The following is a 15,976-nucleotide window of genomic DNA, read 5'->3' as shown; positions in this document are numbered from 1 at the left end:
CACTGAACCAACTTTTCGGAGCACTGGGTGTAGGACGTTCCATTACAGGTTTTGTGTTCATTACAGATTTACACATGTACCTCCAGAGCCAGAAGGATAAAGCACTTGGGGAAAACTTAGGTTTGTAGAAATCAAAGCCACGAAAGACTTGCCAGTGTGGAAAGTAATTGGTGAAATTTGTGACATGGTCAGAAAAGAATACAGCTCAGAACCAACATAGAGGATAATATTTTTTTTTTTTTTTGAGACGGAGTCTCGCTCTGCCGCCCAGGCTGGAGTGCAGTGGCCGGATCTCAGCTCACTGCAAGCCCCGCCTCCTGGGTTTACGCCATTCTCCTGCCTCAGCCTCCCAAGTAGCTGGGACTACAGGCGCCCACCATGTCGCCCGGCTAGTTTTTTGTATTTTTTAGTAGAGATGGGGTTTCACCGTGTTAGCCAGGATGGTCTCGATCTCCTGACCTCGTGATCCGCCCGCCTCGGCCTCCCAAAGTGCTGGGATTACAGGCTTGAGCCACCGCGCCCGGCCTAGAGGATAATATTTAATTACGTTTTGCAGAGGAAAGTTGATCCCGCTAAAGATAATTTTAGTAAAATGAAAAATGGAAGCAACTGGAAATGGTTTAACGTTGCTAGATAGAATTAAATAAACAAATAGAGTTTCCTCTGGAAAGTACATTTTGGACAATGTTGTTAATAGCTCTGATTTAAGTGTTTGTACTTGCAACAGAAGCCATCTTGGAGTCTCAGTGTTTTTTTATTCTTAGAATAACTTAGAATCAACTATATTCAAAAAGTAACATGGTCAGAGAGAGGACAACCTGACTTCAAGGTAATACAGTGGATAAAGAGCAGTTGTAACAAGTGTAATCTCAGGCTCCTTCGTCTACCAACAGGTCTCTGATTAGCTTATTAGTGCTCTAAGGAGAAGAAATTATTTTAGAGAAAGGGAGTAGCTGTAATCCCCAAGGTTGGATTTATAGAAGAAGGATGTGGTGGAAAGATCGTCAGCTTTAGAATATTTGAAGTAAGGAAGTGTGGGTTGAATCTGGCTCTATCTCTTGAGCCTTAGAGCTGCAGTTTTCCCACCTAGCCAGTGTAGATTATGTCTACCTTATAGTTACAAGCATTTAATAACATTATCAGTGTAAAAGGTCCTATCAAGTTTAGTTCCCTACCCTTCTCAGTTCCTAACAAATGACAAAACTGACCTCTACCCTCCTGTTCACTCCATCCCCAAGCAACTTGGAGCCTTAATAGAATCTACAAATTTGGTAACCAGTTCTCAAGTCCTGTGGCTGAAGGTGAATTTAGTAAGGGTGACACAACTCAGTTTTGTCTTCTGTATTGTGTATTTGAGTCTTCTGTATTCTGTATATACTTTATGGTGAACACTTTGTGTTTGAATATTTGTGTGCCAAATGAACCCTGTTTTGTCTAAATTCCTATTTTGCAAGGTGCAGTCATCTCTCTCTTTCTCTCTTTCTTTCTGTTTCTCTCTCTCAGCCTCTCCCTCTCTCAGTGCATGTGGTAGGGGCTTGAGGAGGGGTTAAGGGTAAAAGGAGGAAGAAAAAACAGAAACAAGGGTAGCCTGCAGCATAGGCACAAAGTCTTTGTTGATAGAACAGAGATAATATATGGCATGAGCAATTTACAAACAGATGCTGGGAAGAGGATTTAGGAAATAAGGGAGTCAAATTAAAATATATTTTTATAAAACTAGTAACACGGATGCTGTGTATTTGATTACTACTTTACTCTACTTTTAGACAAATGTCATCTGTATAAACCTTTCTCTTTTTCTCTCCAAGTACAGATTTATTGTGGAAAAGTGTTCAAACTGTAGATCAGAATTATGGCAAGGGATCTGTAAACCTGCATTTCTTGTTTCAGTGAGCAAAAATAAGGTAGCCTTTAGGTCATTCATTCATTTACTTAGCAGTGTTTACTGAGTGCTTCCTAATATGTCCCAGGCAAGGTGGTAGGTTATGACATCCACTGCCTTGTGGAAGGATCTGCTAAGATCTGGAAGACATTCCATTGTCTCTTTGTGTGAACATTCTGAAGCTGCCTTTGTCCTTGTGGAGTTGATTTTCTTTTCTTTTCTTTTTCTTTTTCTTTTCTTTCTTTTTTTTTTTGAGACACGGTCTCACTTTGTTGCCTAGGCTGGAGTGCAGTGATGTAGTCACAGCTCACACAGCCTTGACCTCCTGAGCTCAAGACTCTCACCTCAGACTCCTGAGTAGCTGGGACCACAGGTGTGTGCCACCATGCCTGGCTTTTTTTTTTTTTTTTTTTTGAGACGGAGTCTTCTCGCTCTGTCGCCCAGGCTGGAGTGCAGTGGCCGGATCTCGGCTCACTGCAAGCTCCGCCTCCCAGGCTCCCCGCCATTCTCCTGCCTCAGCCTCCCAAGCAGCTGGGACTACAGGCGCCGCCACCTCGCCCGGCTAGTGTTTTTGTATTTTTTTTTTTTAGTAGAGATGGGGTTTCACCGGGTTAGCCAGGATGGTCTCGATCTCCTGACCTCGTGATCCGCCCATCTCGGCCTCCCAAAGTGCTGGGATTACAGGCTTGAGCCACTGCGCCCGGCCTTTTTTTTTTATTTTAATTTTTTGTAGAGATGGGGTATCATTGTGTTTCCCAGGCTGGTCTCAAATTCTTGGGCTCAAGCAGTCCTCCCACCTCTGCCTCCCAAAGTGCTGGGGTGACAGGTATGAGCCACCATGCTCAGCCTGCTTTCCTAGTTTTTTTTTTTTTTTTTCAAACGGAGTCTCGCTGTGTCGCCCAGGCTGGAGTGCAGTGGCTCTATCTCGGCTCGCTGCAACTTCTGCCTTCCGGGTTCACACCATTCTCCTGCCTCAGCCTCCTGAGTAGCTGGGACTACAGGCACCTGCTACCATGCCCGGCTAATTTTTTTGTACTTTTAGTAGAGATGAGGTTTCACCATGTTAGCCAGGATGGTCTTGATCTCCTGACCTCATGATCTGCCCGCCTCGGCCTCCCAAAGTGCTAGGATTACAGGCATGAGCCACAGCACCTGGCCCTAGTTTTTTTTTTTTTTTTTTTTTTTGAGATGGAGTTTCCTTCTTGTTGCCCAGGCTGGAGTGCAATGGCACGATCTCGGCTCACTGCAACCTCTGCCTCCTGGGTTCAAGCTGTTCTCCTGCCTCAGCCTCCAGAATAGCTGGGATTACGGGCATGCACCACCATACCTGGCTGATTTTGTATTTTTAGCAGAGACAGGGTTTCTCCATGTTGGTCAGGCTGGTCTCGAACTCCCAGCCTCAGCTGATCCGCCTGCCTCTGCCTCCCAAAGTGTTGGGATTACAGGTGTGAGCCACCACACCCAGCCACTTTCCTGTTTTAAGTTGAATACTAGTTATCTTTGAGCAGCTTTATTTCAAAAGAGTCCTGAGATTATAGTACTTCCAGTTTGGAAATGTCATGTAGTTAGGGAGCTATTCACTATAAAGTGTGCCCTTCAATGTTCATGCATAAAACATCAAAATTATAGTTAATTAGCAGATAAGATTATTGTTCCATTGGTGGAGATATTTAAAAATGATATTTGAACAAAAAAGTATGAGCATAATTTAAGTAACCAGTACGTGAAGATCTTAAGTTAATACTTTTTTCCTAGCTTTTATTTTAAGATAATTATAGTTGCAGGAATTTGCAAAGGTAGTACAGAGAAATCTCATGTATGCTTCACCTAGTTTTCCCCATTGATTACATATTATATAATTCTAGTACAATAACAACTCCAGGAAATTGACGTGGGTATAAAGTGTGTGTGTGTGTGTGTGTAGTACTGTCACTTTATCGTGTAGATTCCTGTAATCATCACGGCAATCAAGATACAGAATTATTCCATCCCCACAAAGATCTGCCTTTGGCTATTCATTCATAGTCACACCTGTTCCCCTCTTCTCTACCATCCCTAACCTCTGACAACTGTTTATCAGCCCTCCGTTTCTCTAAGTTTGTCATTTCAAGAATGTTACATGAAAGGATGCATATAGTATATAACCTTTTGATACTGGCTTTTTACAACCAAGCATAATGCACTTGAGATCCATTCAAGTTGTTCTGTGTACCAGTACAGTAGTTTATTCCTCTTATTTGCTGAGTAGTCCATGGAATGAATATACTGTGGTTTGTTTAACCATTCACTATTTGTAGGACATGTTAGTTGTTTCCAGATTTGATTATAAATAAAGCTGTAATGAGCAATTATACAGAGGTTTTTGTGTCGACATGAGTTTTTATTTCTCTGGGATAAATACCAGGAGTGTGATTGGTAGATTGTACAGTAATTCCATGTTTAGTTTTAAAATAAACTGCCAAATGGTTTTTTTTTTTTTTTTTTGAGACAAAGTCTCATTCTGTCGCCCAGGCTGGAGTACAATGGTGCAGTCTCGGCTCACTGCAACCTCCGCCTCCCAGGTTCAAGCAATTCTCTTGCCTCAGCCTCCCAAGTAGCTGGGATTACAGGTGCCCACCACCACGCCTAGCTAATTTTTGTGTTTTTGGTGGAGACGGGGTGTCACCATGTTGGCCAGGCTGGTCTCGAACCCTTGACCTCAGGTGATCCACCCACCTCAGCCTGCCAAAGTGCTGGGATTACAGGCATGAGCCACTGTGCCTGGCCCAAACTTTTCTAGAGTATACCATTTTACAGTCCAGTAATGCATGAGAGATCCAGTTTCTCTCCATGCTTGCCAGTATTTGATACTGTCACTATTTATCGTTTTAGCTGTTCTGATGGGTAGGTAGTATTATCTCATTGGGCTCTCAAGTTGCAGTTTCATAATAGCTCAGTATCTTTTCATGTTCTAATTTGCCATCCATATATCCTCTTTGGCGAAATGTCTGTATGTGTGTTTTTCCCATTTTAAAATTGGATTGTTTGTATTTTTTCACTGTTGAATTTCAAGAGTTCTTTATACAGTCTAGGTTTGAGTTGCTTATCAGATATGTGGTTTACAGATATTTTCTCCCAAATTCTAGCTTGTCTTTTCATCCACTTCACATGGGCTTTCATAGAGAAAAAGTGTACAATTTTGTTGCAGTCCAGTTTTCTGAATTATCTTTATGGATTATGCTTTTGGTGTCATATCTAAGAGCTCCTCACTAAGCCATAGGTCCTGAAGATTTCCTCCTATGTTTTCTCCAGTTTTATAGTTTTATTTTTCATATTTAAATCTATGATAAATCTTGAGTTAATTTTTATGTAAGATGTGAGGTTTAGGTCAAGATTCTTTCTTTTTACTCCCGGCACTATTTGTAGAAAAGACTACCCCTCCTCCCTTAAATTACGTTTGCACTTTGTTAAAAAATCAGTTAGATATACCTATGTAAGTATATTTTTGGATTCTGTATTCCGTTTCATTGATCTATGTCTATTTGTCTGACAATACCGCACAATCTTGATTACTATAGCTATATAATAAGTCTTGAAGTAGGATAGCATGGTTTTTCCTATTTTATTCTTTTTTCAGAATTGCTTTAGCTATTTTAGTTTCTTTGCCTTTCCATATGCATTTTAGAATAATCTTATCTATAGCCACAAACTCTCTTGCTTATTTTTTTTTCCAGTAGTTGCATTAAACCTGTATATCAATTTGGGGGGAGAATTGACATCTTTGCTATGTTGACTCTTCCAATCCATAAAACATGATGTATCTCCCCATTTATTTAGCACTTCGATTTCAGGAATGTTTTGTAGTTTTCAGCATACAAGTTCTGCATATGTTTTGTTAGATTTACATCTAAGCATTTTATTTTAAAAATTATAGCTTTATTGAGATTATTTTTTAGAATGATTATAAATGGTATTTTAAGTTTTGGTTTCCATATGTTCATTGTTAGTATATAGAAATATAATTGTTTTGAGATGAAGTATCACTCTATCCGAAGAACCAACTTTTTGTTTCATTGGTTTTTCTCTATTTTTAAATTTTTCCATTTCATTGATTTCTACCCTATGATTTCCTTCCATGTTTGTGATTTAAGCTTATTTTGCTCTTCTTCTAGTTTCTTGACCTGTTAGCTTAAATTATTGTTTTGAGACTTCTTTTTGAACGTAAACATTTAGTGCTATGAATTTCCCTCTCAGTACTGCTTTAGCTGTGTGCCACAAATTTTGATATATTTTCATTTTCATCCAGTTCAATGTATTTTTAAAATTTCCTTGATATTTCCTTTTTAACCTATGGATTATTTAAAAGTGTTTGCCTTCTTTTCAAGTGTTTGGAGGTTTTCATTACCTTTCTGTTATTAATTTATAATTTGATTACATTGTGGTCATATAACACACTTTGTATGAATTCTTTTAAATTTATTGAGGTTTGTCTTATAGCCCAGGATATGGTCTATCTTGGTAGATATTCTGTGGTTTCTTGTCTTAAACTCCTGTCCTCAGCAATCCTCCCACCTCGGCCTCCCAGAGGGTTGCCATTACAGGTATGAGCCACTGTGTCCAGCCTATTCTGTGGGGTCTTTTTTTTTTTTTTTTTTTTGAGACGGAGTCTCGCTCTGTCACCCAGGCTGGAGTGCTGTGGCCGGATCTCAGCTCACTGCAAGCTCCGCCTCCCGGGTTCACGCCATTCTCCTGCCTCAGCCTCCGGGTAGCTGGGACTACAGGCGCTGCCACCTCGCCCGGCTAGTTTTTTGTATTTTTTTTTTTTTTTTTTTTTTTGAGGCGGAGTCTCGCTCTGTCGCCCGGACTGGAGTGCAGTGGCCGGATCTCAGCTCACTGCAAGCTCCGCCTCCCGGGTTTACGCCATTCTCCTGCCTCAGCCTCCCGAGGAGCTGGGACTACAGGCGCCCGCTACCTCGCCCGGCTAGTTTTTTTTTGTATTTTTAGTAGAGACGGGGTTTCACCATGTTAGCCAGGATGGTCTCGATCTGCTGACCTCGTGATCCGCCCGTCTCGGCCTCCCAAAGTGCTGGGATTACAGGCTTGAGCCACCGCGCCCGGCTTTTTTGTATTTTTTTAGTAGAGATGGGGTTTCACCGTGTTAGCTAGGATGGTCTCGATCTCCTGACCTCGTGATCCGCCCGTCTCGGCCTCCCAAAGTGCTGGGATTACAGGCTTGAGCCACCGCGCCCGGCCTGTTCTGTGGGGTCTTGAAAGAAATTCTTCTGTTGTTGGATGGAATATTATAAATGATGATTATATCCTTTAGTTGATAGTGTTTTTTAGTTCTTTTTTAAAATCTTTGCTGATTTCTGTTTACTTGTCTTATCAATTTTTGAAGTGGAGGTGGTTGAACTCTCCAGCTACAACTATTGATTTGTCTATTCCTCCTTTCACTTTATTAGTTTTTGCTTCACTTATTTACATCTTTGAAGTTTGGTGCAAACACATTTAGGATTATTGTGCCTTCTTGGTGGACTTATTCTTTTATCATTATGTAATATCCTTCTCTGTTCCTGGACATTTTCTTTGCTCTGAAGTCTATCTGATGATAATATAACTCTTGCTTCTTTTGATTAATGTTTACATGCTATATTTTTTCCATCCATTTACTTTCAACCTGTCTATATTGGTATATTGGAAGTGAATTTCATGTAGATAGTATATAATTGGTTCATGTCTTTTATCTACCGTCAGTCTCTGTCTTCAATTGTCATATTTAGACCCTTTACATGTAATGTAATCATTGATATATATTAGGAAATAAGTCTGCCCTTTTTTGTTTTGTGTTTGTTGTGTTTGTTGTTGTTGTTGTTATGTCTCCATTTTCTTTTCCTTGACTTCTTGTGAGTAATTTGAACATTTTAAAATAATTACATTTTAGGCCAGGCCTAGTGGCTTATGCCTGTAATCCCAGTACTTTGGGAAGCTGAGATGGGCAGATTGCTTGAGAACAGGAATTCAAGACCAGCCATGGCAACATAGTAAGAACCTGTCTCTACAAAATACATCTTTAAAAAAATTAGCTGGGTGTAGTGGTACATGTCTGTAGTTCTAGCTGCTTGGGAGGCTGAGGCAAAAGGATCACTTGAGCCTCGAGGCTGAGGCAGAAGGATGACTTGAGGTCGAGGCTGCAGTGAGCCATGATTGTGCCACTGTGTTCCAGACTGGGTGACAGTGAGACCCTGTCTCAAAAAATAGTAATTTCATTTTATAATCTGTAGTGTTTTTTAGTATATCTCTTTGTATAGCTTTTTAGTGGGGTGTGTATGTGTTTGTGTGTGTGTGTGTGTGTATGTGTATGACTTGTCGTGGTCTCCTGATGTCAGTGTTTTACTATTTCAAATGAAATGTAGAAACTTTACCTCCTTTTATGTCTTTGAACCCTCCCACTTATAATTGTCTTAAATATTTCCTTTACATATGTTGAGAACCACGAGACATTGTAATTAATGCTTCATTTACCAAACATCATTTAGAAAACTCATGAGAGATTAATCTGTCATATTTTTAAAAGTTTTTACCCTTTCTATTGTTCTTTCTTTCTTCCTGATGTTCCAGGATTTCTTCTTTTATCATTTCCTTTCTGTTTAGAGAACTTCTTAACAAATTCCTTTAATGTTCCTTCATCTAAGTATGCTTTAATTTTTCTTTTATTCCTTTTTTTTTTTTTTTTTGAAACGGAGTCTTGCTCTGTCACCCAGGCTGGAGTGCAGTGGCCGGATCTCAGCTCACTGCAAGCTCCTCCTCTCGGGTTCATGCCATTCTCCTGCCTCAGCCTCCCGAGTAGCTGGGACTACAGGTGCCCACCACCTCGCCCAGCTAGTTTTTTGTATTTTTTAGTAGAGACGGGGTTTCACCGTGTTAGCCAGGATGGTCTCGATCTCCTGACCTCGTGATCCACCCGTCTCGGCCTCCCAAAGTGCTGGGAATTACAGGCTTGAGCCACCGCGCCCAGCCTTTTTTTTTTGAGGCAAGGTCTTGCTATGTTGCCTAGGCTGGACTTGAACTCCTGGGGCTCAAGCAGTGTAGTTGGAACTACAGGCACATGCCACTGCACCTAGCTGCTTGAAGGATATTTTTGCTGAATATGGGATTCTGGGTTGGCAGTTCTTTTCTTTTAGTACTCGGAAAACATGTGTTACTTCCTTTTGGCCTCCATGGTTTCTGTGAGAAATTTGCTGTCATTTGAATTGTTTTCCCCTTATAGGTAAGGTATTATTTTTCTCTTGCTGCTTTCAAGATTTTTTCTTTATGTTTAGTTTTCGTAAGTTGGGCTTCTGTCTGTGTGCTGGCATGGGTTTCTTGGGTTTATCCTTTCTGGGATTTGTTCAGTTTCTTGAATCTCTGGGCTTATGTCTTTTGCACAGTTTGGGAAATATTCAGAAATTGTTTCTTTGAATACTTTTTCATCCCTGTCTTCTTTCTTTTGTCCTCCAGGACTCAAGTAACAGGAATATTTGGTCATTTTTTATAGCCCTCACAGGTCTCCAAGTGCCTGTGAAATATTTTTCAATCTAGTTCCCCTCATATTGTTCAGATTGAGTAATTTCTATACTCTGTCTTCATATTTACTTATTCATTCTTCTTCCCCCCCCCATATTTCTATTGAGCCCATCCATTGCGTTTTTTACTTTAATTAATTAATTTATTTATTTTCATACAGATGGGGTATCATTATGTTGTCTAGGCTGGTCTCAAACTCCTGGTCTCAAGTGATCCTCTTGCCTTGGCCTCTCAAAGCATTAGGATTGTAGATATAAGCCACTGCACCTGGCCTCAGTTTTATTTTGTTTTATTTTGTTTTGTTTTGTTTGATGGAGTCTCACTCTGTAGCCCAGGCTGGAGTTCTGTGGCGTGATCTTGGCTTACTGCCATCTCAGCCTCCGGATTCAAGTGATTCTCCTGCCTCAGCCTCCCAAGTGTCTGAGACTACAGGTGTGTGCCACCATGCCTGGCTAATTTTTGTATCTTTAGTAGAGATGAAGTTTTACTATGTTGGCCAGGCTGTCTCGAACTCCTGACCTCAAGTGATCCATCTGCCTTGGCCTACCAAAGTGGCAGGATTACAGGCGTGAGCCACCATGCCTGGCTGCCTCAGTTTATTTTTAATTCTAGAATCTCCATTTAGTTTTTTATATCTTCTGTTTCTTTACTGAGAGTTTTTATTTTTCATTTTTTAAAAGTGGCTGGGTATGGTGACTCACCCCTATGATCCCAGCACTTTGAGAGGCTGAGGTGGGAGGATCACATGAACCTGAGAGTTCAAGACCAGCCTGAGCAACATAGCAAGACCCTGTGTCTAAAAAAAAAAAAAAATGTAGTGATGTGTGCCTATATTCCCAGCTATTCAGCATGCTGAGGTGGAAGGATTGCTTGAGCCCTGGAGATTGAGGCTGCAGTGAGCCATGATTGCACTGCTGCATTCTAGCCTGGGAAGCAGTTTATAATTGCCCATTGAAGCATTTTTATGGTGGCTGTTACAAACTCTTTGTAGATAATTCTAATATCTCTGTCATCTTGATGTTGGCATCAGTTAATGTCTCTTCTCATTGAAGGTGAGATTTTTCTGGTTCTTAGTATAGCCAGTGATTTTCTATTGAAACTTACATTTTGGATATTATGAGATCTGAATCTTACTAAAATCTTCTGTTTTAGCTGGTCTTTCTTGATACCACTCCAGCAGGGGAAGCGAGGGACTGTCTTATTACTGCCCGATGGACGTAGAAGTCCAGGTTCCCTACATGGCCTCTGTTGACACCCTAGGGGAAAGGGACTGCTCATCATTGCTGGGGAGAGATAGGAATTCTGTCTGCCGAGTGACGTGGTGGGAGAGAATGGCTCATTACTGCCCTCTAACCTGCTACTTGGCCTTCTCTAATGCTACCCCGGCAGGATGGGAGGTGGAGAATGGGGCATCTTGTTACTGCAGGACAGTGGTGGAAGTCTAGGCTGTTCACTTGGCCTTCGTTGGCAGGTGTGTGGTGGCTACAGTTTTTTTTTTTTTTTTTTTTTTTTTGTGATGTTTGGCTGGAGTAGAGCAGTTTTTTTTATCTAAAAGTTTTTTGTTTTGTTATGCTTTACCTTTTCTAGTTTTTTTGACTGGAGAGAACAAAGTTTTTTTTGACTTTTTTTTTTTTTTTTTCGGTCTGTACCCATTGGCATTTCTTGCTAGCTTCTCCAACACCCAGTCTGTGATATGTGAGACAAACAAACAAACAAATAAGAAAAAACAAACTCAGCAGACTCACAGATGTGTCATTCCTTAAATCCCAAGGTCCCTAGCCAGTCTTCTTCTTCACCTTTCAGAATTTTTATTTTTATTTTTGAAACAGGGTCTCACTCTGTCACCTAGGTTGGAGTACAGTGGCACAATCTTGGCTTACTGCAACCTCTCCCTCCTGGGTTCAAGTGATTCTCGTGCCTCAGCCTCCTGAGTAGCTGGGATTACAGGTGTGTGCCACCACACCTGGCTAATTTTTGTATTTTTAGTAGAGACAGGGTTTTGCCTTGTTGGCCAGGCTGGTCAGAATTTTTGAATGTTTATTTTATATGTAATGTCCAGGGTATATCATGGGAGAAGCAGGGAAAAGTAATTCTACTTCATCTTTCCAGAAACAGAAGTTCATTCTGTTTTGAGCAGTGGTCATATCTCTTATTTGAGTACAGGCTGTCTCATAATAGCTCATAACCTGAATTCACAAATATCAAATCCCTGTAAAGATAAGCCCCTTCCTTTTTGTATTTTTTTTTTCTGTCTTTTGGAATATAAAGTATATTTTTACAAAGGAAAACAATGTCAAGGATGTTGTCTTCATTCTTAGACTCTTCTGTGGCAGCCTATAAAATCTTTTAACCCTTCAAGCAGCTGCCATCCTGTACATTCACATACACTCGCAAATACGCACAAACAAGTTAGTATCACAGTGTCACCTTCATTAAACCATCACAAATATTTTTAAAAGACTTTTAAAAAATAGATGGAGGTTTCACTAGTTTGCAGTACTAGTAACTTGATAGAACTGAAAAACAGAAGGGGTATTTATTTATCTTGAATACTAATGTTTGAGGAAAAGCAAGTTTGATCACCAAAGGATAGGATGGAGAAGTAGAGAACCTGGAGGGGAAGAGAGTGGTAAAACTAGTTCTCCTGATTACCATCGCTTGGAAATGTCACCCTTTTCTTTTTTATTAGCTTAAGACAATACCTGGCGTAAGGTAGATGCTCCATAAAGACAGAACTACAGAGGATGTTTTGGAATTGACATTTGGAGTCAGTGCACACTGCTTTCCTTTAGAGGAGCACACAGTTTACTCGGCTCCCAAAAAAGTACGTTTCTTATTTTACTTTGGGGTGTTTCTGTCCTGTCTCTAACTGTTTTGGTATCTCATTGACTCTCTTTTTGGCCTCAGTGTCTTCATATCTTGGCTTATGGTTCTCGTTGGAGTTATTGTTAAGAGCCTAAGCCCTGGTCTCAAATTGATCTTGTAGCCTTTCCCTATGTCTGTCAGGGCTTTGTGCCCTATAAATCTTTTTAAAAAATGTTTTAAAATTAAATATTTCAAATACTTACAAAAATATAGAAGATAGAACAATTAACCTGTCTACATTTGTTCCCTGATTCCGTTTGTGGTGCTTGTGGTCTCATCATTGGCCAGGCGTCTGCTGTAGAACCCATAGTGTCTTCTGGCAGTTGACCTGGCCCTGCCATTGGTGCTGGGAACATAGTAGCTTTTCTGTGTGTGTGTACTTTTCCAGGGGCTTTCCACATTTTTACTCCCCAATGGAAGGTGTGGAGAAATGGGTCAAATGGACTGTGTAGTATCTGTTGGCTGGTAGCCTAATTTTTCTTTTTGCCTCCTTTGTGTTTTTATATCATTGCAGTTTCTACATATATATTGTGGTGATAATTATTCATTCATTCATCCATTCCAGACATGGTCTTTATTCTTAGAACTTTTATTTAGGTAGTGGAAATGCAAAATCAGTAAAATAGAGAACAAAGAGGTAAGTTTCCTAAGAATTTAAAAGAGGGAGAAAGTACTTCCAGCTGGACAAGTCTGAGAAGGTGGATTTGAGACAGTCTTTGATTTGGATTTGGATGTGGGGAGATCAGAGGAGTGACACTGCAGACACAAGTGAAGAATGCATAGAGGTACAGAGATAAAGAGTAGTGTGCATCCTGGGAGTCTGAGATGAAGAACTGAGATGCCAAATAAGGTTGCATCCCTAGAGTTCTTTGGAAAAGAGGTACATTGGTATCCTGTTATCATCCTATCAAGTAAAGGGCCTGGTGGTAGAGGATCCTGTCAAGTAGAGGATTTGTGAAATAGGATGTGTGGACACATCCTGTTGGAAAGACTCATCTGAGCTGCAATGGCCACCTCACTAATCCCTAATTGCAGGGTTGCCACTCACAGATGTACAAGTTATGCCCTGAACAAGCACCCTGCAGAGTTACAGATAGGGCTAATACAGCCAGACTCTGCCAGCAGAACTGGTGCAGGCCTGTTTCCACCAAGAGAGACATCCTTTTCCAATTTGCCCAAGGCACCATGAGGGTTCAGATCTGTTTCTTTTTTTTTTTTTTTTTTTTGAGGCGGAGTCTTGCTCTGTTGCCCAGACTGGAGTGCAGTGGCCGGATCTCAGCTCACTGCAAGCTCCGCCTCCCGGGTTTACGCCATACTCCTGCCTCAGCCTCCCGAGTAGCTGGGACTACAGGCGCCCGCCACCTCGCCCGACTAGTTTTTGTATTTTTAGTAGAGACGGGGTTTCACCGTGTTAGCCAGGATGGTCTCGATCTCCTGACCTCGTGATCCGCCCATCTCGGCCTCCCAAAGTGCTGGGATTACAGGCTTGAGCCACCGCGCCCGGCCCAGATCTGTTTCTTTCTGTTTCTTAATGGTATTCACATATCATGGCCAAATATTTAGAATCTTACTCTAATATAATTTGCTAAATGATTGCCTTTAGCCATCTGTAGGGACTGTCATCACTTTGAAGACTGGCTCTATGTCAGACATTTGCAGAAATTCAGAAGGACATGATCTGGAGGTTTCATTTTTGCCTTCTGCTCTCCTTGTCACCAGCATTAGGTTAGATGCTCAGAATCTCTCCACCTTCTTCTATCTCCTCTCAAGTGAGGATATGGCAACTAAACTGCTTAGTGCCTATCTCCGTGGGTGACCTGAAGTGCACAGGTCACTGGACCTCAGTCCTTGCCGCTTCAGTGTCTGGTGCTTCTTGTCTCTTTAGGACTGTCTTGCTGTGTCTAGTCCTGCTACCTGCCATTACTACTGTTGCTCCTGAGCCATCTGGTCCTGCTTCCGTTCTGTATTCCTTTCCCCATCATCCCAGTTGGCTTAATTCTGGAAAAGGAGAGACTCATTAGAGAAAAAGAAAAAGAGAATTATAAGTGCAGAAAAGGCAGGGAGGATGATAAAGGGAGGAAAATTGGGAGTGATGTAGGAGTAGAGGCCAGGGAAATAACAATAAAAGCAACATTTGCAATTATAGTGGGAATGAGGGTGAAAATCCCTAAAGTGGGCATTTCATGGGTGGGGGTATTTCTGGCACTGTCATTTGAGCCTCAGTAACAAGGTGATCTTGCTTTCTTCAGGTGTCCTCATGACTCCTCTTGTGGACCATGTCCATGATCTTTTTTGCCTGCGTGGTACGGGTAAGGGATGGACTGCCCCTCTCGGCCTCTACTGATTTTTACCACACCCAAGATTTTTTGGAATGGAGGAGACGGCTCAAGAGTTTAGCCTTGCGACTAGCCCAATATCCAGGTCGAGGTTCTGCAGAAGGCCGTGACTTTAGTATACAGTAAGTGAGCATATTCACTTTTTCAGAATATTAGCAAAATTTGGATTATTTTTAACTACATGTAGTGGTAATCTTATGCTGATCACATTGTGTATTAAAAGTAGATCTAGCATCAGTGGTCTGAGGTCATGTGTGTCTGCAACAGAATCATGAAAGAAATGGGTTTTCTTAGAGCCTCAGGGATGGTTGCTCCAGCTTTTTTTTTTCTTTTGAGATAGAGTTTCACTGTGTCACCCAGGCTGGAGTGCAATGGCACCATCTTGGCTCACTGCAACCTCCGCCTCCTGGGTTCAAGCAATTCTCATGCCTCGGCCTCCTGAGTAGCTGGGATTATAGGTGCATGCCACAGTGCCCAGCTAATTTTTATATTTTTAGTAGAGATGGGGTTTCACCATGTTGCCCAGGCTGATCTCGAATTCCTGATCTCAGGTGATCCACCCGCCTCAGTCTCTCAGAGTACTGGGTTTACAAGTGTGAGCCACTGCGCCCAGCCATGGCTGCTCCAGCTCTTAACTTCTGTTAGTGGAGTGCCCATGAGCATTGGGAGACCTAGGTTCATGTCTTTAGTTTTGTAGTTTTTTTTACTCAGATGCAGGGGAAGAGAAAAGGTAAGGGGGGAGGAGATACTGGATTATAATATTGGGGAGGGAAAATAATGAGAGTTAGAAAGCCAAGAAAATAAGAAAAAAATTTCATTTATACTTTATACCTTTGCTTTTTAATTTTTTCACTTTTTATGTTTTGATTTTTCACTTTTTAATTTTTATTTATTTTTTTGAGACAGTTTCGCTCTTGTGGCCCAGGCTGGAGTGCAGTGGTGCACTCTCTGCTCACTGCAACCTCTGCCTCCTGGGTTCAAGTGATTCTTCTGCTTCAGCCTCCTGAGTAGCTGGGATTATAGGCGCCTACCACCAGGCCCGGCTAATTTTTGAATTTTTTAGTAGAGATGAGGTTTCACCATGTTGGCCAGGCTGCTCTCGAACTCCTGACCTCAGATGATCTGCCCACCTTGGCCTCCCAAAGTGCTGGGATTATAGGCGTGAGCCACTGTACCCAGTCATTTTTAAATTTTTATTACATGACAGGAGCAGGGGAGTGAAAAATAAGTGAGAGGAGGTCTCTCTTCTCAAGGAACTTAAAGTCTAATGAGTTAACAAGAGAAATATATAACTAACTACAATACAGTGGGGAAAATGCTCCATTGGAAGTAGGAATCAAGTGATTACAAT

At 41.3% G+C, this 15,976-nt stretch overlaps 1 protein-coding gene across 4 annotated transcripts in view; it reads left to right on the top strand.

Moving 5' to 3' along the window:
* Nucleotides 1-15,976, top strand: part of SEC22C (SEC22 homolog C, vesicle trafficking protein) — a 37,156-nt gene that overhangs the window by 1,575 nt on the left and 19,605 nt on the right. For 3 of the 4 annotated variants that reach the window (XM_033212201.1, XM_033212200.1, XM_033212203.1), the window contains exon 2: nucleotides 14,539-14,747. In XM_033212201.1, the coding sequence (XP_033068092.1) occupies nucleotides 14,566-14,747 (182 nt within the window). In that variant the 5' untranslated portion in view covers nucleotides 14,539-14,565. Of the gene's footprint in view, nucleotides 1-2,237; nucleotides 2,256-14,538; nucleotides 14,748-15,976 lie in introns of those variants that run through there. The other variant, XM_033212202.1, reaches the window with a different exon arrangement.

This window comes from Trachypithecus francoisi, unplaced genomic scaffold, assembly GCF_009764315.1.
Source record: "Trachypithecus francoisi isolate TF-2019V2 unplaced genomic scaffold, Tfra_2.0 Lachesis_group0, whole genome shotgun sequence".
Lineage (NCBI taxonomy): Eukaryota > Metazoa > Chordata > Mammalia > Primates > Cercopithecidae > Trachypithecus > Trachypithecus francoisi.
The sequence above is the reverse complement of the archived record's forward strand: the minus strand, read 5'-3'. Positions and strand labels throughout refer to the sequence as shown.